At 45.1% G+C, this 26,054-nt stretch overlaps 1 protein-coding gene across 3 annotated transcripts in view; it reads right to left on the bottom strand.

The window, feature by feature from the left end:
• HDX (highly divergent homeobox) overlaps positions 1 to 26,054 on the bottom strand; it is an 82,543-nt gene that overhangs the window by 36,568 nt on the left and 19,921 nt on the right. Inside the window, exons 3-6 of one of the 3 annotated variants that reach the window (XM_066581467.1) lie at positions 23,051 to 23,296; positions 18,122 to 19,237; positions 13,332 to 13,385; positions 3,864 to 4,010 (exon numbers count right to left, since the gene is read on the bottom strand). In XM_066581467.1, the coding sequence (XP_066437564.1) occupies positions 3,864 to 4,010; positions 13,332 to 13,385; positions 18,122 to 19,237; positions 23,051 to 23,296 (1,563 nt within the window). The remainder of the gene's footprint in view (positions 1 to 3,863; positions 4,011 to 13,331; positions 13,386 to 18,121; positions 19,238 to 23,050; positions 23,297 to 26,054) is intronic. The other 2 variants (XM_066581468.1, XM_066581469.1) reach the window with 2 other exon arrangements.

The raw sequence follows: 26,054 nt of genomic DNA, 5'->3' as shown, positions 1-26,054 counted from the left end.
ACTGACCCCTATGTACAAGAATATCACTACTATAATACTGCCTCCTATGTACAAGAACATAACTGCTATAATACTGCCCCTTATGGACAAGAATATAACTACTATAATACTGCCCCCTATGTACAAGAATATAACTATTATAATACTGCCTCCTATGTACAAGAATATAACTACTATAATACTGCCGCCTGTGTACAATAATATAACTACTATAATACTGCCCCCTATGGACAAGAATATAACTACTATAATACTGCCCCCTATGTACAAGAATATAACTACTATAATACTGCCCCCTATGTACAAGAATATAACTACTATAATACTGCCCCCTATGTACAAGAATATAACTACTATAATACTGCCCCCTATGTACAAGAATATAACTACTATAATACTGCCTCCTATGTACAAGAATATAACTACTATAATGCTGCTCCTATGTACAGGAATATAACTACTATAATACTGCCCCCTATGTACAAGAATATAACTATTATAATACTGCCCCCTATGTACAAGAATATAACTACTATAATACTGCTCCCTATGTACAGGTATATAACTACTATAATACTACCCCTATGTACAAGAATATAACTACTATAATACTGCCTGCTTTGTGCAAGAATATAACTACTATAATACTGCCCCCTATGTACAAGAATGTAACTAGCATAATAGTGCGCCCTATGTACAAGAATTAGAGATTAGCGAGCGTACTCGGAAAAGCACTACTCGCTCGAGTAATTTGCTTTATCCGAGTATCGCTGTGCTCGTCCCTGAAGATTCGGGTGCCGCTGCGGCTGACAGGTGAGTCGCAGCGGGGAGCAGGGGAGAGCGGGCGGGAGAGAGGGAGAGAAAGATCTCCCCTCCGTTCCTCCCCGCTCTCCCTTGCAGCTCCCCGCTCCGTGCCGGCACCCGAATCTTCAGGGACGAGCACAGCGATACTCGGATAAAGCAAATTACTCGAGCGAGTAGTGCTTTTCCGAGTACGCTCGCTCATCCCTAACAAGAATATAACTACTCTAATACTGCCCCCTATGTACAAGAATATAACTACTATAATACAGCCCCCTATGTACAAGAATATAACTACTATAATGCTGCTCCTATGTACAGCAAGCTAACTACTATAATACTGCCCCCTATGTACAAGAATATAACTACTATAATACTGCCCCCTATGTACAAGAATATAACTACTATAATACTGCCCCCTATGCACAAGAATATAACTACTAGAATACTGCTCCCTATGTACAAGAATGTAACTACTATGTTACTGCCCCCTATGTACAAGAATATAACTACAATAATACTGCCCCCTATGTACAAGAATATAACTACTATAATACTGCCTCCAATATACAAGAATATACCTACTATAATACTGCCCCTATGTACAAGATGTAACTACTATAATACTACCTCCTATGTACAAGAATATAACTACTATAAAACTGCCTCCTATGTACAAGAATATAACTACTATATTACTGCCCCCTATGTACAAGAATATAACTACTATAATACTGACCCCTATGTACAAGAATATAACTACTATAATACTGCTCCCTATGTACAAGAATATAACTACTATAATACTGCCCCCTATGTACAAGAATATAACTACTATAATACTGCCCCTATGTACAAGAATATAACTACTATAATACTGCCCCCTATGTAGAAGAATATAACTACTATACTACTGCCCCTGTATACAAGAATATAACTACTATAATACTGCCTTCTATGTACAAGAATATAACTACTATAATACTGCTCCTATGTACAAGAATATAACTACTATAATACTGCCTTCTATGTACAAGAATATAACTACTATAATACTGCCCCCTATGTACAAGAATATAACTACTATAATACTGCCCTCTATGTACAAAAATATAACTACTATAATACTGCCCCCCATGTACAAGAATATAACTACTATAATAGTGCTCACTATGTACAAGAATATAACTACTATAAAACTGCCTCCTATGTACAAGAATATAACTACTATAATACTGCCTTCTATGTACAAGAATATAACTACTATAATACTGCCCCCTATGTACAAAAATATAACTACTATAATCCTGCCCCCCATGTACAAGAATATAACTACTATAATACTGCCTCCTATGTACAAGAATATAACTGCTATGATACTGCCCCCTATGGAAAAGAATATAACTACTATAATACTGCCCTCTATGTACAAGAACATATCTACTATAATACTGCCCCCATATGTACAAGAATATAACTACTATAATACTGTCCCCTATGTACAAGAATATAACTACTATAATACTGCCCCCTATGTACAAGAATATAACTACTATAATACTGCCCCTATGTACAAGAATATAACTGCTATGATACTGCCCCCTATGGAAAAGAATATAACTACTATAATACTGCCTTCTATGTACAAGAATATAACTACTATAATACTGCCCCCTATGTACAAGAATATAACTACTATAATACTGCCCTCTATGTACAAAAATATAACTACTATAATACTGCCCCCCATGTACAAGAATATAACTACTATAATAGTGCTCACTATGTATAAGAATATAACTACTATAAAACTGCCTCCTATGTACAAGAATATAACTACTATAATACTGCCCCCTATGTACAAGAATATAACTACTATAATACTGCCCTCTATGTACAAAAATATAACTACTATAATACTGCCCCCCATGTACAAGAATATAACTACTATAATAGTGCTCACTATGTACAAGAATATAACTACTATAAAACTGCCTCCTATGTACAAGAATATAACTACTATAATACTGCCTTCTATGTACAAGAATATAACTACTATAATACTGCCCCCTATGTACAAAAATATAACTACTATAATACTGCCCCCCATGTACAAGAATATAACTACTATAATACTGCCTCCTATGTACAAGAATATAACTGCTATGATACTGCCCCCTATGGAAAAGAATATAACTACTATAATACTGCCCTCTATGTACAAGAACATATCTACTATAATACTGCCCCCATATGTACAAGAATATAACTACTATAATACTGTCCCCTATGTACAAGAATATAACTGCTATGATACTGCCCCCTATGAAAAAGAATATAACTACTATAATACTGCCTTCTATGTACAAGAATATAACTACTATAATACTGCCCCCTATGTACAAGAATATAACTACTATAATACTGCCCTCTATGTACAAAAATATAACTACTATAATACTGCCCCCCATGTACAAGAATATAACTACTATAATAGTGCTCACTATGTACAAGAATATAACTACTATAAAACTGCCTCCTATGTACAAGAATATAACTGCTATGATACTGCCCCCTATGGAAAAGAATATAACTACTATAATACTGCCTCCTATGTACAAGAATATAACTGCTATGATACTGCCCCCTATGGAAAAGAATATAACTACTATAATACTGCCCTCTATGTACAAGAACATATCTACTATAATACTGCCCCCATATGTACAAGAATATAACTACTATAATACTGTCCCCTATGTACAAGAATATAACTACTATAATACTGCCCCCTATGTACAAGAATATAACTACTATAATACTGCCCCCTATGTACAAGAATATAACTACTATAATACTGCCCCTTATGGCCAAAAATATAACTACTATAATACTGCCCCCCTGCATACAAGAATATAACTACTATACTACTGCCCCATATGACAATTTGGAACGGAATAGATATGGGAGTTTTGTATGTGACGAGTATCTGTGTAGATGCTACATGTATGCTGATACCACGGTGCAGCGGCACTATACTGTTACCCGCCTTGGTCACTTACCCTAACTATTTCACAGTCCACGTTCAGTTCGGAGGCAACGGCTTCTATCTTCTCTCGGCATACAGACCCCAGGCTGGTCATCCCGTTGTCCCAGTACTTCTTCAGCATTGCGAGGTCATGGTCACTGAACTGAGTGCGATCTTGGAGCTGCAGAAACCATGGAAGGTCTTATTACACAGTGAATAGTTTTCCACAAGATTTTCGAAATCAGAACAGCAACAAGTTACATCATCATCATCATCATCATCATCATCATCATCAGGATAAACAGTGGACTTCCCAAGAAAGAAATGTAAAGATATTTTCATTAACAAAAGCAAAGGATTAAAGGCATTTTCAGCTTTTTTGCACATTATCTACAATTCTTATAAAATGAAAAGCTCTGCCACTTTCTATCAAACCTGATGATACAATGTATCCAGTCTGGACATTTCTATACAAGCTGGAGTCTGACACATTCTCCTTAACCCCTTCCTCTGTTTCTTCATCTCCAGAAGATGATAACCTCCTTATCCTTCAGTGACATGGTACATGACGGCTTGTTCTTTTGCAGGATGACTTGGATGTTGCGATGGTGCCATTTAACTCAAAAATGGCATTGAAAATGTTTTTAGGTGTGGAAAACGCAATTACACCATTTCTGGGGGAAGCATTTGTTTTTACAGCATTGAAGCAGCAGTAAAACTGACATCTTGTCTTTATTCTGCGGGTCGGTCCGATTACAGCGATGCCAAATTTATATTTTTTATGCAGTACTACTTAAACATAGATTCCTATAAAAAAAAAAATATTTTCTGCCTCCATCTTATGACCCCCAGACATGTATTTTTCCATCGATGATGCAGTGTGAGGGCTCATTTTTGCGAGATGAGCTGTAGTTTTTATTGGCACCATGTCGGAAGAAATACAACTTTTTGATCACTTTTTAGTTAATTTTTTCTTGCAGACTGGGTGACCAAAACAACTCAATTCTGGCATTGCATTTTTTATCTTATGGCATTCCGGTACAGGATAAATAATGTGATATTTGAATAAGCTGCAGGGATACCAATGTTTACAATTTTTTTATGAGGCAACTGGGAAAAAGTTTTGTTTTATAATGTTTTTTCTAATAACACAAAAAAATCTCCATTTTACTTGTTTTTTTTGTTTTTTTTTTTTAAATCCCCAAAGCGAACTTGAGATTTTTTGATTGCTTATACAGTATACTGCAATACTACAGAATACTGTACTTTAACAGGCGTTTTATTAAGACGCGCCACAGGCAAGTCTTAATAGGAAACTAATTATGTCAGCATTTGGGGCCCTTCAAAAGGCTGCCAGGTGCAATGACAGCACGCCACAATTTCATTGAATGTGTGTGAGAGGGTGGAACAGGGGCACTTGGGTCTTTTGTGTCCTGACCGCGAAATTTAAAATGCGGCTTAGAGAATTGACAGTGGCATTTAAAGTGTTAACATCCACAATCGGAACTATTTGTGATTCTAGCTGTTGTCAAAGAAAGACCAACACCCACAGTGTATGGAGCAGACATAGCTTCACAGCCGGAACTATAGTGATACCCAGTGTGTGGCACACATGTATGGCAGATGTCGGGAAAGAGGCAAAGGGGCAGAACTGGACAGCAGTGTGGATCACAAAGGTGGAAACCATATCTATCAGATTTCATGTCATCTCCTCTGGATAAGATGGGAAGCATCTGGATGTAAACAACTAAAGTCAATAGGACCTAATACTCAGATAGTGATAGACCCTCTCAGGAGAACCCCTGGGATGGCTGGCATTTTACCTGCACTGATACATTGCAACAAACTATTATTAGGAAAGATATGTGCTCTGGAAGTGCTTAGATGACAGAAGCAGTGTTCCCCAACTCCAGTCCTCAGGGACCGCCAACAGGTCATGTTTTCAGGATTTCCTTAGTATTGCACAGGTGATGTAATTATCGTCAGTGCCTCAGACATTGCTACAGGTGTTCTTACTATACGAGATCCTGAAAACATGACCTGTTGGGGGGCCCTGAGGACTGGAGTTGGGGACCCTGGTCTAGAGTGCATACAAGTGTAACAAATCCTCAGCTGCGAGAAGTATTATGTCAGAAAGAGTTACTTCTGGATGCAAACAAAAATATTTCTATTCACTGAGAGCAAGCAGAGATCTTAAAAAGGTGAAGTGAAGCACAAAACAGGAAATTCATTGAGCTTTTTTATGTAATTTCTGTCATTAAAAAGTCACGCAAGGCTTGCTTGCTCAGGAATTTTGTGACTTTTTATCCTCTACACCAGTGGTTCTCAACTTTTTCAGCCCAGCGCCCACTTTAGGTATTAGGATGGTGGCCAGCGCCCCCCAAGACTTACTAGTTTAAACCCAGACAAGGTTTACCTTGTTTACAAAGTTAAAAGTACAAATTAAAATACCGGATACTTTTTTGGGAAAGTTTAATAGTGTTTAACAGATTAGCATTAATTGTGAAAACATGTCTCTAAAAATTACCAAAGAAGTATCTTAGTCAGCTTAATTGTAGGTGCTAAATATATAAAAACAGGTTAATTGTGGATACAATAATGAAGAGGTTTTATTGCAGAAGATAATACCATCTTAAACATTCGATAGAAACGTACAACGTATAAAGGAAATGCAAGATACACCTTAATCCTTAATGATCAGAAGACTAATTAAAATGCAAGAACAATGAAATTAGACTAATAATAATAATAATAATAATGTTTGCAACAATCAATCTCAGTCATTAATGGCTGCCTTGGGTCTCATGAGCGGTTGCCAATTTTGCGATATCTAGTTCTATCTTCATCAACTGTAGTCTCAAGTCGCCCCTTACACATATCTGAAGTTTGTTTCTCTCTTTTGTCAGGAGCTGCTGAACTGCGCTGAAGCCCCTCTCAACTAAGGCCTAATTCCCACGGGCGGATTTCCGCCGTGTATCACGCAGCGGAAATCCGTGGCGTTGCCCCGCAGCTATTAGGTTCTATTGGACTTAATAGCGCAATCCTCCCAGTGCGGAATTCCACCGTGGAATTCCACTCCGTGAAATAATCCGTAATCACCCATGGCATGTTCTATTTGCCACGGGCGTACGGCCTCCATTGCAGTCAATGGAAGCTGTCCGTCATGCTATCTTCTGCTGTAGCTGTATCTTCTGCTGTGAAAACGCTTTCCTACCCAACGCCCGCGTCATATGACGCGGCCAGCGCATCATGTAACGCTGCGAGCGCGTCAAGTGACACTGCCGGTGTGTCACATGACACTTGTGCGTTGGCACGGGATGCGGGAAGTCGGGCAGCAGATCCGGAGGTGAGTATGGGGTCTCTAGGGGGGGCGCCGTGACGGACTCGGCTGCGGAATTCCACTTGCGGAGCCCGCCACTGCCGTGGGCACTAGGCCTAAGTATGAAGATGGAAAAGCTAACAAGCAACTTAACTTTCTGCCACAGGATAGGATAGTAATTCTTCACTTTAATCCAAAAACATTTATAGCCCCATTGTTGGAAAAGTGCTTGGGATTCGCTATCGTGTTTCAAGTCGATCAACTGCGCTTGTAATCTGGGATGAAATTCTCCTGCGTCTGTTGAAAATGGATTGAATACCCATGTTGGTATTTCAAGGGTACATGGATCATGAAGCCTAGTTTGCATGTCTTCTTTGGCTTGTTTGAGGTGTGGGCAAAAACGTCTCAGTCTGCATCTTGAAGTTTGTCTCCATCTTCGCATGTTTAGCAACAAGGTGCTGCTAATGGATCACACATTAAACTGCCATTATGCCAGGTATAGCAGATTTGAAATGGGCTATAAATTTGCGATATCGACGAAACATGGATGCAGCTCCATCGGTTGCACAAGCAAGTACATTTGTTAACGGGATGTTTTTTTCTTGGTAGAATTCTTCCATTCTTTTGTATATAGAGGAGCCTTTCGCGTCCGTGGTTAAATTTCTGGTAAACAACAGTTCCTCCACTACCTCTTCATTCTGATTAATGAAACGAATGTAGGCTAGCAGCAACGCTTCATTGTCTCTAACTATTGACTTGTCAATTTGCATTACAAATTATGTTTTCTTTAACAGGTCCAAAATCATTTCTTCTACATCAGCAGCCATCTCGTCAATTCTTCTTGAAACTGTGTCATTAATCAAAGGAATAGATTTCACCATGGCGCACACATCAGGCCCCAGCATAGTACTGATAATCTCTTTAACTGCAGGTAACACAAGTGCTTCCCCAATAGTATGTGATTTGCCACATTGCACTATTAATAAAAGAGACTTTATAGGAAGCAAGGAGGCCTTTGTCAGCACTGAGAGCAGATTTTCCAAATAGCTTGCCTACAGTGCTGCAGTTCTCAAACTTTGACTTTAAACCTTGGAAAAATGAAATAGGCTTACCCACTTTGAATACATTTTTGCAAGCTGATCACGCAGTCTTGAAGGCTTTATAGCTTTCATTCGAAAATGCCTTTTCACAAATGAGGCACAAGGGAAGCTATTCGTTTGTAGGAGAAGGGATGAATCTGTATTTCAAGTATTCATTTGAACATTGATGGCATTTCTTCTTCTCAGCCATTTCTATAAAGTATGCTTCAAGAATGCAATGCTTATGTCACTCTATCATATAATCATATATGACTTTTATAACTCTATGACTCCACTACAGATCAATCATACTGGATAACCTACAGAACAACCTAACCTGAGGTATTCCATAATGCTGCTGATTGGCTGGAACTTTCAATTGTGTGGGTCTCTGGGTGTTGTAGTTTATATCAATGTTCTGAAAAGACACTTGGCGTCCACTAAGACTACAACTCCCAGAGACCCACACAAGTGAAAGTTTGAAGCTGTTCCAGCCAATCAGCGGTATTATGAAATACAGCGGGTTAGGTTGTGCTATAGGTTATCCAGTGTTATGAAGTGTGATTGATCTGTAGCTGGAGCTGTAGTCATGGAGTTCTAAAAGTCATACGTTATATGATGGAGGCGCGCAGGCTGCACACAACTCCCATTACATGTAAGCGATTCATATGGAAATAATTGCCTCCATTTTTGTCCGTCTCGGATTTCACTGATTGTTTTCGGACGGATTATTGACGAAAACCGAGGTATCACTACTAATTTTTAGAAAAATGTAATTACTAGACAAAAACAGAAAATAACAAAACAAACACAGAACACCCCCTTTATGTTCCAACGCCCCCCTGCCGCCCCTTTTTGTTCCACTGCCCCCTTCGGAAGTAAAAGCGCCCCTCCCCCCCCAGGGAGCAATAACGCCCACGTTGAGAACCACTGCTCTACACCACTTTCCTAGAAAGAGGGTGTGGCTTGTCAAGAGCGGAGTGGCCACCCTAGACCAACACATTTATGTATAATTTAAGTCAAATCAGGTGTACACTTCTGTAATGTGCCAACAAATGTTGCGTTACGAGGGTGAGGTCACAGAGCAGCAGTGAACTGATCCCAGAGAGGAAGACATCTTCCTCAAACCTCTATCCTAATTCAACATACACATCCGAAAAAATACCTGTAACAGTGACAATACCTGCGCCGCCGGCTCTGGGCCTCAACCTTCCACTTTCCGTTTCTGCACACATCTCTGACTGTATTTCCTCGCTCAGCAGAGCGTCTGGCAGGGAAATGAGAGATCAGTGGCAGATTGTTCCTGAATAATACGCCGGAGCAGCGGGAACCGTTCTTATGTTGTGGAGGAACGAGCGGCGGCATAATGGAAGGCAAGAAAGATTTCTATAACCTGCGACTAATCCGCCTAATCAATGTTTTACCTCCTGTCACAGTGTTTTCCCATCTCCTCAGTTATTTGCCCGGATCTGCGACACTTGAAAGGCTGCCATTAATTTAGACGGCTTCCTGGGCACAGCGTGCTCAGGTCTACCAATTCAATTTGCTTAAGCACAAAATGCCTAAAGAAAGTGACACCGAACACGTCGTGTGAGAGAATAGCGCAAAATAAATAAAACTGGATAAAAATGCCACGAAAGAAGCCCTCATCATTGTCAGTGATGTCACCTCTCTAATAAATGGGTAGGCTGCATTCTCAGTGATGTCATCCCTGCTCTCTAGTGAATAGATAGGATGTATTAGCAGTGATGTCATTGTTTTTCTCTAGTGAATGGATCAGCTGCATTCTCAGTGATGTCACCACCGCTCTCTAGTGAATGGATAGGCGGCATTCTTAGTGATGTCATCCCTGCTCTCTAGTGACTGGACAGGCTGCATTCTCAGTGATGTCACTGTCACTCTCTAATGAATGGATATGTTGCAATCTCAGTGATGTCTTCTCTGCTCTCTAGTGACTGGAGAGGCTGCATTCTCTGTGATGTCACCTATGATCTTTAGTGAAAGGATATGATGTATTAGCATTGTGATGTCACATTAGTGATGGCACTGCTGCTCTCTAGGAATAGGCTGCATTCTCAGTGATGTCAACACTGCTCTCTAGTAATAGGCTGCATTCTCAGTGATGTCACCACCACTCTCTAGTGAATGTATAGGTGACATTCTCAGTGATGTCATCCCTGCTCTCTAGCGACTGGACAGGCTGCATTCTCAGTGATATCACGGTCACTCCCTAATGAATGGATAGTCTGCATTTTCAGTGATTTATTTTCATCTAAGGCCCCCTGCACACGGGCGGAAATTCCGCGGTGGGATTTCCCGCAGAATTTCCGCCCGTGGAAGCTGTCATAGGATTGCATTAGAAAACGCAATCCTAGGCAGACAGCCGCGATTTGTCCGTGTAAATGCGCGCAGAAAACAAACCGCGGCATGCTCTATTTCTGTGCTGGGCTCGCAAAGCCCCGCACAGATATGTCACTCCCCGGCCACCGGCTCCGCTCTGTGCATGCACTGGCTGGCCGGCAGCCGGCACATCAAAGAGCCAGAGCAGCAGGAGAGGAGAGTGCCGCGCTGGTCTCTGCAGGGACTTGGGTCGGGATCCGACCCGGACGTCTGCAGGCAGCCTAAGAAGTGGGGAGAAAATAATGAAATAAATCCCTGGACACAATAAACAGGTGATTCACTCTGCCCCCTCCTGGCAGTCAGGGTCTGTGGGTTGTTGAGTCCTCACCCCCCCCGTTTTCTCCCAGTGTATCTGAAGACGTGGAGTGGGTGGAGATTCTGGCTTCACTGCCACCTGCAGATGTCGAATACGTGCGATTCCTTCTGCTGTAAAATTATTACATGGAGTAAAAAAGGAAAACTCAGAATCCTTAAAGGAAAATCCATTCGGGAACTATGTGAGCTCAAAAGTTGGTCATGTCATACACCCGCGTGATATACGAAAATTGTAGGGGTGGGGACTAACACAGTGGGTGTGGTCTAAGTTGTAGAAGCCGTATTCAGAACACGGCGATTACTTCAGGCATAAGAAACACCTTCACAGGAAGACATTTTTGGAGCCTATGACACAGAAACGGAAAGGAATTCCAGGTTCCTGCTGAGCGCCATTCATCAATGTATGTGTCTGATGGTAAAGATAATGATCATATAGGATGCAGAGAGACCTGGACACTGCACAGAATTTAAGGCTGTGCAGAGATCCGGACCCTGCGCTAATACAGGGGAACATAAGGACGTGCAGAGATCAGGACCCTGGGCTAATACAGGGGAATATAAGGACGTGCAGAGATCCGGACCCTGCGCTAATACAGGGGAATACAAGGACGTGCAGAGATCTGGACCCTGCGCTAATACAGGGGAACATAAGGACGTGCCGAGATCCGGACCCTGCGCTAATACAAGGGAACATAAGGACGTGCAGAGATCCGGACCCTGCACTAATACAGGGGAACACAACGACGTGCAGAGATCCGGACCCTGCGCTAATACAGGGGAACACAAGGACGTGCAGAGATCCGGACCCTTCGCTACTACAGGGGAACACAAGGACGTGCAGAGATCCGGACCCTGGGCTAATACAGGGGAATATAAGGACGTGCAGAGATCCAGACCCTGCACTAATACAGGGGAACATAAGGACGTGCAGAGATCCAGACCCTGTGCTAATACAGGGGAACATAAGGACGTGCAGAGATCCGGACCCTGCGCTAATACAGGGCAATATAAAGACGTGCAGAGATCCGGACCCTGCGCTAATACAGGGGAACATAAGGATGTGCAGAGATCCAGACCCTGAGCTAATACAGGGGAACACAAGGACGTGCAGAGATCCGGACCCTGCGCTAAAGCAGGGGAATATAAGGACGTGCAGAGATCCGGACCCTGCGCTAATGCAGGGGAATATAAGGACATGCAGAGATCCGGACCCTGCGCTAATACAGGGGAACATAAGGACGTGCAGAGATCCGGACCCTGCGCTAATGCAGGGGAACACAAGGATGTGCAGAGATCCGGACCCTGCGCTAATACAGGGGAACACAAGGACGTGCAGGGATCCGGACCCTGCGCTAATACAGGGAAACACAAGGACGTGCAGAGATCCGGACCCTACGCTAATACAGGGGAACATAAGGACGTGCAGAGATCCGGACCCTGCGCTACTACACGGGAACACAAGGACGTGCAGAGATCCGGACCCTGCGATAATACAGGGGAATACAAGGACGTGCAGAGATCTGGACCCTGCGCTAATACAGGGGAACATAAGGACGTGCCGAGATACGGACCCTGCGCTAATACAGGGGAACATAAGGACGTGCCGAGATCCGGACCCTGCGCTAATACAAGGGAACATAAGGACGTGCAGAGATCCGGACCCTGCGCTAATACAGGGGAACACAAGGACGTGCAGAGATCCGGACCCTGCGCTAAAGCAGGGGAATTTAAGGACGTGCAGAGATCCGGACCCTGCGCTAAAGCAGGGGAATATAAGGACGTGCAGAGATCCGGACCCTGCGCTAATGCAGGCGAATATAAGGACATGCAGAGATCCGGACCCTGCGCTAATACAGGGGAACATAAGGACGTGCAGAGATCCGGACCCTGCGCTAATACAGGGGAACATAAGGACGTGCAGAGATCCGGACCCTGCGCTAATACAGGGGAAATACAAGGACGTGCAGAGAAGAGGCACAGATACAGGCGCCATGAAAGGACAATGCAATAAAGGGGCACTCAGTGGTTTTGCACAGGACAGGGTGGGTGGGGAAGGTGCAGCACATCGTATCAGCACAACACATAAGTACAGAAATGGAATATTGGAGGAGACGGCAGCAGGTTTGTCAGTTGAGGTTAACCCTTTAACTGCATAGCCCCACAAATAGTCACCTTTGTGACCTGTTGAGGCCTATGTACAGTATATGGCACTACTGAGAGAGCGCCATCTGCAGGTCATAGGACGCACTGTTCCACATTTGTACAAGTCTATAAGATACTAATTTACATGTCCGACATGTTTTCATGACGATCTACACACATTATACCACACAAGAGGAAGGGTTACATTATCCGAGGCCACAAATATTACTGAATTAAACTCACTCACTGTTCTTTTCCGCGAACACTCCGTAATCCAAGGCACGCTGAGGTTTCCTGATATCTGCAGAGTGAAAGACACAAGTTACAACCTCCCGCCGCTCACTACATTACAGGAGACGACCGCTACCTACAGGCCGAGAGCTCGAGGATTCTCACAACCACGTCACTCAAAATGCATCATGGGTGTCACTTCTGTAGCGCAAGCATTAATATGCATATTTTCCTATCTAACTCTCAGCAAAGTCTTTTCCTAACATCCTCTGTGGTGCTGGGAGATGCTGCGCTTCCACTATGCAGCTCTTCGTCTGTAATCTCCCATTCTCCATTCCCCTCCTCACATCATGACAGCCACCTACAGCCCTCACCGTCATTGTCATGGGATCAGTACAATCCTCTCCTGAAATACTCTGTACAGCTAGAAGGAGCCGTGTGCAAAAAGCTCTACAACACAGGTTCTGTGGCCCCAGACTATTAGGCTCTTTGTCCTCACGGGTAACGCTCTGAATAGTCCTCCGAGTTGTGCAGAGTATTTCAGGAAAGGAGAGTCCTGATCTTGTGGGAGGTCAGAGGATGACAGCTACATAGAGGAAGGAGCAGGATCACAGAGCAGCATAGGATATTTCAGGAGAGGGGAGAGGGGTGAGGTGTGTGTGTGTGTAAGGGGGGGATTAAAGACTGTGGGCTACATAGTACAAGCAGCAGAGTCTCCAGCAGTACAGAGGATTTCAGGAGAGAAGTCTATTGATCACAAAGTGACAGCTGCATACTGGAAAGAGAAGAAACCTCCCAGCTGTGCAGAGAATTTCAGGAAAGGAACATCAAGATACTTTGGGAGGTGACAAGCTGATGACTACATAGAGGAAGGAGAAGAGTCTCCCAGCAGCACAGAGTATTTCAGGAGAGTAGTATCCTGATCGTGTGGGAGATCACAGACTGAATGTTACATTGGGGTAAGAGAAGTGTCTAAGTTGCACTGTTACGGATTTTGGGTGTGGACCCACTGGACCAACAAACCAAGCTTTTGGATCGGACCAGAGAACTGGAAGCGTATCCCAGTAGAAGGAGTACCTACAGATAGGTAACTGTCCCAAAGGTAAGCAGGGAGATGGGATGAGCCCTGCCAGAAAGCAGGGTAATCACCCTGAAAAGGGCGGCCCCACGCTGAAACCTTGGGACTGACTAGCCTTGACAGAAAACAGGGATGAAATACTGAAACACAGAAACAAAGACACTGCACAGAACTAACCTACTACATAGACGAGAATAAAACGCAGACAGAAAGATATTGGACACACATACGGATAAAAAGCACAACGCAAAGGGACAAACGGGATAGACAGACAAAAGGTCAAAACAGACTTGAACAGTCAAGACAGAAGACCTAGCAGTGGAGTGACCAGAGGAAACATCAATACTGAGGCAAGGAGGAAGTGCATCAGCTCAACTTAAGTAGGAAAGGGATTGCTCATTAATCCCACGGCTGAGCTGAGAGCCATAGGACTGGTTAACCCTCTCAGTGCTGGATGAAAACAGACCGATAGGTTGCATATGCACAAAAATAGCAGAATGATGCTTGAGTGGCAGAACTTGCAGTACTCCCACCCCCCTACACCCCCACCCCTCCTTTACACCCCTCCTCCTCCTGGGTCTATGGGCTATGGATTCGCTAATACAACAATTTTCTACAGTAGGGCCATTCTGGAGGGAGACCACGGCCTGTCGCTTCTGAGGCCAACTGTGGACAGGGAAACTGGATGAGCTATTGGGTTTGCTTAGATTGTTGCCTCCTATAAGGAGAGCGAGGAGGAAAAACATTGTCATGACTGACCGAGGGTCTCCACGTCACCTCTGCAGGATGCGGTAGTGACGAAGACCTCTCTGGACGACCCTGGAGGTTATGAGGCACTGGAGAGGGACGAACAGGTGGTAGTGGGAGCAAGCACTTAGAACGGCAGGATAATCCCCAATGTAACACCCTTCCAGAGCTCCAATCCAAAGTGGGATTATGAAGACGGAGTTATGGCAGATCTAGCAACAAGGCACTTGAAAGAACCAGCAAAGAAATTTTCTCTGAATGGTGAGAATCTACTTTCAGAACGAGCAGCTCTGTGGCAAACTGGAGGGTCTTGGAAAGGATACCGCCACCAAGGCCTGATGCACGGAATTCCCTGCCAAACCAGAATCCAGAGCAGCTGACACGGGGAACGGCGTACCGGAAACAGTGTCACAAGTAAATGCAAACCAGGAAGGACTAGTTAATACCCATGTTAGCTATTCCTGAAGACCCTGGGCTTGAGAGTTCTCCTGATTTACGAAGGCAGGAACTGACCTGGTGACCCAGAGCTCCACAGTACATGCACAGTCTTTAAGAGTGTCTGCGAACATGCTCCTCCTCAGATAGTTTGACCCGATGAACCTGCATGGGCTCAGAATCATCAGCCAAAAAGGTAATGGGTGGAATCAAAAGTAGTCCCTGGTACTCGGGTGCCAGGCAAGTCGACCTCCTCTCCCGGGTAGCCTCTTTGGTTTTCTCCTGAAAACAGAGATCATTTCTCATAGCCAACTTATCTTTGATACGACCCGACAAGCCCTCCCAGAATGTCGCTATCAAGGCCTCATTGTTCCAACCCAATCCCAAGGCCAGGGTTCTAAACGTAATGGCATATTGCCCCACAGTGAGACTACCCTGCCGTAGACACAACAGGGAGGAAGTGGCTAAAGTAATGCGACCTGGTTCATCAAAGACCCTCCGAAATGTCTCTACAAACAGGGTGAGATCATTAACCCCCAGATCGTCTCTCTCCCAGAGGGGGTTAATCCAGGCCCGAGCCTGACCGGACAAGTGAGAAATCACGAACGCCACTTTGGCGTGTTAAATGGGAAATAGATGAGAGAGCAGTTCAAAGTGGAGCGAACATTGGTTGATGAAACTGCAACATTGTTTGGGGTCACCGTCGTAGCGTGGGGGCGCAGCCAAACGAAGCCCGGATCCAGTCAAAAAACCTGACTGTAAAAACGGAGACGAAGTTGTGTCTGTTGTGGGGAACTGTGGTACTGCTGCGTCAGTAGATATGGAATTCAGGCGAGCGCTGAGGTTGTACAGATAAGACAGGATCTGTTCTTGGTGATCGCGCTGTTGAACCAATTCTTGACGCAGATCAAAAGCTACCTCTCCCTGGAGGAGTCAGCGGGATCCATGGCTTCAGAATATGGTTACGGATTTTGGATGTGGACCCACTTGGCTAACCAACCAGCCAGGCTTTTGGACCGGACCGGGTGACTGGTAGCTGACACCAATAGAAGGATTACCTACAGATGGGTAACTGGCCCTAAGGTAAGCAGGAAATGAAAGGGGGCCCTGCCTACAAGCAGGGTAATCGCCCCATAAAGGGTGGCCCAGCGCTGGAGCCTTGTGACTGACTAGCCCTGACAGAAAACAAGGATGAAGTACTGAAACACAGAAATGAAGACACTGCACAGAACTAACCTACTACAGAGATGAGAATGAAGCAAAGACAGAAAGGAAATGGACACGCATACAAAGCACAAGGCAAAGGAACAAACGGGATAAGCATATAAAGGTCACAATAGATTTGAAGAGTCCAGAGACAGGAGACCTAGCAGTGGAGTGACCAGAGGAAACCACACCACTACTGTGGCAACCAGGAAGTGCATCAGTTCAGCTTAAATAGGAAAGTGATTGCCCATTAATCCCACAGCTCAGCTGAGAGCCAGAGGACTGGCTAACCCTCTCAGTGCTGGATGAAAACAGACCAATAGGGTCCATATGCATAGAAATAGCAGAATGATGCTTGTGTCTGCCCGAAACGCAAGAGGGCGGTCGACTTGAGTAGCAGACCTTACATGCACAGAGTGTTTCAGAAGAGGAAAGTGCTGATAGTGTGTGTGCGTGTGTGTGTGTGTGTGTGTGGGGGGGGGGGGGGGGGGGGATAACAGACTGAGAGATACATAATGGAGTCCTCCCAGCTGTACAGAGTATTTCAGGAAAGTAGTATCTTGTTCCTGTGGGAGGTCACAGGCTGAAGGCTACATAGAAGAAGAATCCTGCACAGAGTTTATCAGTTTGCGGAGTTCAAACCTGGGAACTCCTGTGATCCAGGCAACATCTTTCCCAAGTGAGCTATTCAGCCTGCTGAACACCTCCCCTGCCTAACCTTACGCAATTTCTTGCTCCTGATATCTAGCTTTTGATTTGCTCCACCCCCACTGATTAGACACTCTATATAAACCTGTCTCACACTCAGTGCATGATTATTGTGCTCCCAGCCAGTAGTCAAGCTCTCTCTCACCTGCTGCTCCTCTATACTGCTACCTGACATATCTACCCATGTACTGGCCTCTAGCTTCCCTGATTACACTACCTGTCTGCTCCTCTGCATCGCAAACTGATACCTACCTGTGCATCGGCCTCTGGCTTCCCTGACTACGCTACCCGCCTGCTCCTCTGTAATGCAAACTGATACCTACCCTTGTGCCAACCTCTGGCTTCCCTGACTACACTACCCGACTGCTCCTCTGTACAGAGGGCTGATCTTGGGGACAGTCTGAAAGAGACAAAGTGAAAGCAGCGCTCTGATCTCCCACAAAACAGCAAACTCCTTTCCTGAAATTCTCTGTGCTGCGGATAGTGCTCTAGAAATAGTCAGGATCTGAATACCATAATAAAATCTGAGCCCTAAAAGGGGATGTAAGGGGGGTAAACACGAAGGGTCAGCCAAGTGAGACCGGCTGCTAGATCTCAGTTTTTGGCTCCGGTCCCTCAGGATTCCGGTTTACCTGGTAGTTGTTTGGGTTCGGTAACATTCCTCCGGGCTGAGCGGTTACGTTGTAATGTCGATGCAGGCTGTTGCGCGCGGCGTTGTGACCGGGGTACGCTGTGCTGCACGTGTTGTGCACTGAGGTATTGAGGGACACATAGTAGTCACTGTTATGGTACATTGTATTCTCCGCTGTTTCTCTTGTGTTGGGCTGTAGGATTTTGGCACTTCCTGTCCGGACAGGGACTGGCGACAGCGCTGACCGGTTTTCTCGGGGTGAACTGTTACTTTCTTTAAACCTTGCACAAAGCTGGTTCTGAGCCCCCATAGACGCTAGCTCTTCCTCTCGGGCATACTCATCATTCACATCTCCCGTCTCCATCGCAATGGAGAAGCAGCTGCTCTCTGCCGGTCGAGGCCTCTCCTCTAGTCCTGCCGCAAGAGTCCTGGAGGAGTGCTCCCCGGGAGCCAATGAAAACACTTCCCGGATCTCCAGGTTTTTCAGACCACAAGTCGAGTCCCGTGGCCGCTGTGCCGTAGACACGTGGGGGATGGGGCTTACATTTGGCTGCTCGGATTTGTGCAAGCGTTGCCCTGCGGGAGCCTCTGCAACACTTTTCACAGGCCAAGTCATTGTCTTCTGAGGAGCGATCCTCTCCATCATCTGGCCAGACCCCACAAAGTTTTTTTTGGCAGCGTACATGGAGTAGGTTGTGTTGGCCAGATTTTGCTGACGAGACAACACGACAGTCTTTTCATCAATCGGCTGCATGGAAGCTTTGACCACAGGAGCCTGCTGTCGCTGCACGGGAGCCTGCAGCTTGTGGTACTCAGCCTCAGTCTTCATTGGCGCCCTCTGCAGGATGGGCTTCACTAGGTCGCCCTTAGGAGTGGTGCTCTGAGCAGGGGTCGTCGGTCTAGTGGAGGAGTTATTTGGACTGTACACACAAGTCATGATAAGATCCCCTCCAGAGGACGTCCACAGGGGCTGCTGGCTGCGGGAGATATTTGGCACGTTTCTCACAGTCGCCTCTTGGGGACGTGATGGAGAATTAGACACCGAGCCCTGTGACTGGCCTCCAGACTCAACATAATTCTTACTGCTCATCTTCCTCCTCTTGTTACCGACCCAGGTCTGTGGAAATAATGAAAGAGGACAGTTACATGAGGATATACAGCAGGGTATACTACATCAAGAGGGAAACAATAGCGATGAAGATGTTCGGGTAGTGCATTGTGGGAAATGTGGTGCTATCTACATTCAACTACTACACATTGGAGTCACTGTGTACATACATTACATTACTGATTCTGAGTTACATCCTGTATTACACTGCAGAGCTGCACTCACTATTCTGCTGGTGGAGTCACTGTGTACATACATTACTTATCCTGTACTGCTCCTCAGTTACATCCGGTATTATACTCCACAGCTGCACTCACTATTCTGCTGGTGAAGTCACTGTGTACATACATTACTTATCCTGTACTGCTCCTGAATTACATCCTGTATTTTACTCCAGAGCTGCACTCACTATTCTGCTGGTGGAGTCACTGTGTGCATACATTACCTATCCTGTACTGCTCCTGAGTTACATCCTATTATATACTCCAGAGCTGCACTCACTATTCTGCTGGTGGAGTCACTGTGCGCATACATTACTTATCCTGTACTGCTCCTGAGTTACATCCTGTATTATACTCCAGAGCTGCACTCACTATACTGCTGGTGGAGTCACTGTGTACATCCATTACTTATCCTGTACTGCTCCTGAGTTACATCCTATTATATACTCCAGAGCTGCACTCACTATTCTGCTGGTGGAGTCACTGTGCGCATACATTACTTATCCTGTACTGCTCCTGAGTTACATCCTGTATTATACTCCAGAGCTGCACTCACTATTCTGCCGGTGGAGTCACTATGCACATACATTACTTATCCTGTACTGATCCTGTGTTACATCCTGTATTATACCCCAGAGCTGCACTCACTATACTGCTGGTGGAGTCACTGTGAGCATACATTACTTATCCTGTACTGATCGTGAGTTACATCCTGTATTATACCCCAGAGCTGCACTCACTATACTGCTGGTGGAGGCACTGTGTACATACATTACTTATCCTGTACCGATCCTGAGTTACATCCTGTATTATAGGCCGCCTGCACACAAGCGGAAATCCCGCCGCGGGATTTCCGCCCCTGAAAGTTTGCATGGGAGTGCATTAAAATACGCACTCCTATGCAGATGGCCGCGGTTTGGCCGCGCGAAATCTCGCGCGGCAAACAAACCGCGGCATGTCCTAATTTTCTGCGGGGCACGCACTCACCCGGCCGCCGGCTCCGGTCTGCGCATGCGCCAGCTGCGCGGCAGCCGGCACATGAAAGAGCCGGGGCCGCAGGCGCGGGTGAGTACGCGCTCGTCCCTGCAGGCGCTCGGGTCGGATCGCGCGGCGAGAATTCTCGCTGCCGGATCCGACCCACTCGTCTGCAGGCGGCCATACTGCAGAGCTGCACTCACTATTCTGCTGGTGGAGTCACTGTGTACATACATTACTTATCCTGTACTGATCCTGAGTTACATCCTGCAGTATACTCCAGAGCTGCACTCACTATTCTGCTGGTGGAGTCACTGTGTACATACATTACTTATCCTGTACTGCTCCTGAGTTACATCCTGCAGTATACTCCAGAGCTGCACTCACTATTCTGCCGGTGGAGTCACTGTATACATACATTACTTATCCTGTACCAATCCCGAGTTACATCTTGCATTATACTCCAGAGCTGCACTCAATATTCTGCTGGTGGAGTCACTGTGTACATACATTACTTATCCTGTACTGATCCTGAGTTACATCTTGTATTATACTCCAGAGCTGCACTCACTATTCTGCTGGTGGAGTCACTGTGTACATGCATTACTTATCCTGTACCAATCCCGAGTTACATCTTGCATTATACTCCAGAGCTGCATTCACTATTCTGCAGCTGATGGAGCCACTTCCCAGATTGAGAATCACCAGACCAGGTTCTGTCTTGACTTTGGAAAAGCAGGAAATGCTGTGAAAATTTCAGCTATGAAGCATGCGGAATTGCAAAAGTGCAGCTCTGGAGTGTGATGTGTAGTGAAGTATTTACTCAATGCCTCAACTCGAAGCTTAAATATAAATAAACAGTCCATAAATAATGACGTCACATTTGTCAATTTAAGAAATAAAAGAAAACGCGTAGAATTTACTACAACAACAATGAATTTGGTGCCAACTGCCCGATGCAGATGCCAGTGGTTGGATCCTGATAAACAAGAGCCTCCTGTAGGGGGCAACCAATGTCCATCTGACCTAATATATAGTTGCTGAGGGTTTGTTACATTCATTCAATCCCCAGCCAATCTTCTAGACCCCAGACTGATACATTGTAACATACATACATTGTAGCTCAGAAGAGAGACTTGTGTTGCTGATGTGTGTAGCTCACAGAGCATTGTCTATCTAGACTTATACACTGTAACAAGCCCCCAGCTGTGAGATGTACTAGGTCAGGAAGAGATAAAAGGGTTGTACCTGATTAGAAAGCTACCCCTATTATCAAGAGAGAGGATAACTTTCTGATTAGTGGGGGTTCAAGTGCTGGGACCCCAATCAATCCTTAGAACAAGGGTCTCAAAGGTTTCCCACATAAATGCAGCAGCGGTCCGGCATGCATGCTGCCACAACATTTATTTCAATGGGAGCTCTGCAATCTTTGGCGCTCCCTCTGAAATGAATGCAGTCGCAGCACGCATGCGCGATCATCTCTCCATTCATGCGGGGACCTTCCCTCCGTTCTCAGGTTGGCTGGGGGTCCCCACCAATCAGACTGTTATTCCCTATCCACAGGACAGAAGATAACTTTCTATCTTGGCACAGCCCCTTTAATTCTAGATACAGAGAAGAATATTTCTATTCCCTGACAGCAAGCACAGATCTTGAAAACGATGAGGAATTGAAACACAAGGGGAACATTTAACAAGGGCTTTTTGTCAGCATTTTGGTGTATAAAAGATCCAAATTTTGTCGCATTTTTGCACTAAAATTTGTGAAATTTTAACCTCTTGTCATGTTTGAAAAGTGGGTGCGTTTAACAGAAGGGGCGGGACCAACCGCTGTCTGTTTAGTTGAAGGCTAAAAAAAATTGCGTAAATCTTTTTTTTTTTTCTAACAGATAGATGGGCTTTTTAAGAAATTTGGCGCATTTTACTCCAACAGACTTCAGTTTAAGATTGCCATATGACAGGTGATCAATATCAGATTAGAGGAGGCCCACCGCTCAGAACCCCCTCTGATTAGCTGTATGAAGAGGCTGCAGCACTTGGGTGAGCGCCAGAGTCTCTTCTCTGGCCAATGCCATTATGGTCATCATTCAAATGTAAAGATGAGCGAGTATACTCGGTAAAGGCAATTGCCTTTAGCGAGTACCTGCCCGCTCGAGACGAAAGGTTCGGGGGCCGGCGGCGGGCAGGGAGCTGCGAGGGAGAGTGGGGCGGAACGGAGGGGAGATCTCTCTCTCCCTCTCTCCCCCCCGCTCCCTCCTGCTGACAGCCGCTACTCACAGCTCCCCCGCGCCGGCACCCGAACCTTTCATCTCGAGCGGGCAGGTATTTGATAAAGGCAATGCTTGCTCGAGCAATTGCCTTTACCGATTATACTCGCTCATCTCTATTCAAATGGCCAGTGAATGAGATTGAGCTGCTATAACAGGCACAGCTTCTATGAAATGTACGGCGCCGTGCCTGATCTGCACTGAAGATGCTCTTCTGACAGCTGATCAGTGAGGGTCCCGGGGGGCGGACTGCCACTGATCAGATATTGATGACCTCTCATTAGGATATGTCATCAATATCTTAGTCCTCAGCACGTTTTACCCTCCCGTTCTAGATATGACTGGCCCCCCGCCACTTACCCGGACCACACTGAAGTCCAGCTTTGTCTCCTGGGCGCACTGTAATATAAGCTGGAAGCAGCCTTTGCTCTGATTCGTCATACCGTTGTCATAATAGCGCTGCAATATTCTCTGCTGCTCTGCGCTGAACACAGAGCGGAGGTTCATCTGCAACGGTAAAATACAGAGAGCTAATGGAACAACGGATCCACAGCGGCAAATCGCCTCCATCCAGAACCCCAGCACAAAGTCCAACAGCAATGTCGTCTGTGGATTTAAAGGGGTTGTACAGAGTTAGAGAAACGTGGCGGTTCCCTTCCAAAACCAGCGCCCCACCAGTCCACAAGTGGTGTGCGGTACTGCAGTTCAACTTCATTTACTTCAATAAAAGTAAGCTATAATAGCAGACACAACCTGCGGGCAAGTGTGGCACTGGTTCTTATCCCTAATGCTCTACAACTCCTTTAAAGGGGAAATCCAGCTAAAAGAGACAGATCAGCAATAGACAAACAGTCAGTGGCTCACTGAGGATTCACAATCTGCACTGGTTTTTATATGTGCATATGGGACTCGGAGCTCTGACTGGCACACGCCAGGAAACCTCCTGTCATTACAAGTCAGTCTCTCTAACTGGAGTTATTTACTTTCTTTTTTCCTCTCCGTCTGACCCAGACTGCCATGATGATTTCTCCTAGTCAGAGCTGCTGCCACATGGAGATTGAAAGATGGTGTTTTATCTAAGAGACAGTCTGTATAATGAGGCTTCTTTCTCTCAAAATGCCTCACTTTCTTCAGATAAAAATATATTAACAATCTGTTTTTGATATGGAAGTGAAGTGACAGTTCCCTAAAGGTTTATTGGGAAAAGATTAACCGCAATGGATTGGAAGATGTGAGGTATTCTGGGAGGAAGAAGCCTCATTGTACAGACTGTGCTTTGGAAAAGACGTCATTTTTCACCCCCTATGAGGCAGTCTCTATGACTTGTGGCTAGGGAGAAGTCATCCTGGTGGTCTGAGCCAGATGGAGAAGAAAATGGGAACTGTAATCAGAGGAGATTAAATTTCCAAGTCCCATACACACACACATCACTAGGTCGCCATTCAGTGCAGAGTAGAGCTGGCAGCCGCCGGTTATTACAGATGCATACAGTGCTGTGACAGTTATAGCTGTTCCAAGTGAGCGGTATTGCTTGTGTACATACACAATCTGCCAGTGGGTCAACAAATTCTGTGTTTTTTTCTCTTTTTTTTATATGGCCACATTTTACACTAAACTGGATTTCCCTTTTAACGTTTCGGAGAAAAAAAATCTGTACAACTCTGTATATGTGGCAAAACAGTCCGGAATTCCTGATAATCCGACATCCCAGACCAATAATCCCATTGCTAAAAGTGAATCCGGGCCCAGCATGAGCGCAGCCCGCGACCCATCTGTTACTGAGAGGGTCCAGATCTGTTTTTAGTCAAATAATTTAATTGAAATTTTAATAAATAAACCAAAATATGTAATCTAAATCACAATTTAACCCGACCGAACCCAACGCCCCCAGCCTGCGTCCCCCATTACAAAAAGTAAAGTAGTAAGGTATATCGCAATAAATAAGCCATCAGATATGTGAATACATATTTATATTTTCCATGTAACAGTAGTATAAAACACGTACATACAGAGACAAATATAAATATATTTACTTCTAGTTTTAATCAGAGAAGAGACAACTTTCTGCATTAAACCGATGGACAGTAGAGGCCAATCCAGAGTTGTCAATCCATATGGACCAGAGATCTTCAGACTTCTGTAAAGCTCCTCTTTTTAGCTATATCTGCTTTTCCACATCTACGAGCCAATCACCTTGTTGGAGGAGAGTCTTGTTTCCATCTTTGAGCCACCAGTTTTCATACGAAGTTTGATAGTCTAGCCACTGCCAATTTTGTAAATTCTGAAGAGAGCAAATCTTTCACATAACCAAGTACACATACATAAGGCATTAAAGGAATAGTTCCTCACACTCATACATTACGAGTGGAATTGAGGCTCTAGTACCCTGTTGTACTGCTTCTAGCTTGGATACAAGATGTGATACAGACGGGCATGGAGGCTCTAGTACCCTGTTATACTGCCTCTAGCTTGGATACAAGATGTGATACAGACGGGCATGGAGGCTCTAGTACCCTGTTGTACCACCTCTAGCTTGGATACAAGATGTGATATCGGTAGGTATGGAGGCTCTAGTACCCTGTTGTACCACCTCTAGCCTGGATACAAGATGTGATACAGGCATGCATGGAGGCTCTAGTACCCTGATGTACCGCCTCCAGCTTGGATACAAGATGGGAAAATGGGGGCATGGATGCTTACAGGTTCTGTATGGTATCGTGTGGTAAATCACTCCACGTTTGCTGTAACTGAGCCTCTAGATCGTGCAAACTTGTAGGCTGTGGAAGTTGGCATTACAGATGGTCCCATACATGACCCATTGGCTATAAATCTGGCATCTGGCGGCCACAGAAGTGTGACAATGTTGTGGGGGCTCCTGTGACCCCCTTGTGTGTGCGGCCGAGCATTATCCTACTGGAAACTGCCATGAGAGGAACACATGTGGCTGCAGGATGTCCTGAACATATCGCTGAGCTGTCATTGTCCCTTGTACCACTACTAAGGGTGACTGACTGTCACATGCCCCCCAGACCATCACACCAGCAGGGGGCAGTGTGCCGCTCCACAGCAAAGGCAGGATTGAGGTCTCCAGACATGAACACGGCCGTCGTCAGCACCCAAACTAAACCTGGATTTGTTGCTGAAGACAACCCAGTTCCCCTCCGTAGCGTCTAGTTTCATTGTTTATGATCCCACTGCAAACGGAGGCAACGGTGGGTGTCAGAGGTCGTACATGTAATGGGCACTGTGAAACCAAATGTCCTTCATCCAAGTGCCTGGAAATGGTTCCAAAAGATACAGGGGTGTAATGATGGCGCCACCTGTCTCGGGATGGCAGACAATGGAACAGATGGAGCTGCTGGTG

This window comes from Eleutherodactylus coqui, chromosome 10, assembly GCF_035609145.1.
Source record: "Eleutherodactylus coqui strain aEleCoq1 chromosome 10, aEleCoq1.hap1, whole genome shotgun sequence".
NCBI lineage: Eukaryota > Metazoa > Chordata > Amphibia > Anura > Eleutherodactylidae > Eleutherodactylus > Eleutherodactylus coqui.
Note: the sequence above shows the minus strand (reverse complement) of the source record. Positions and strands in the feature narration are given on the sequence as shown.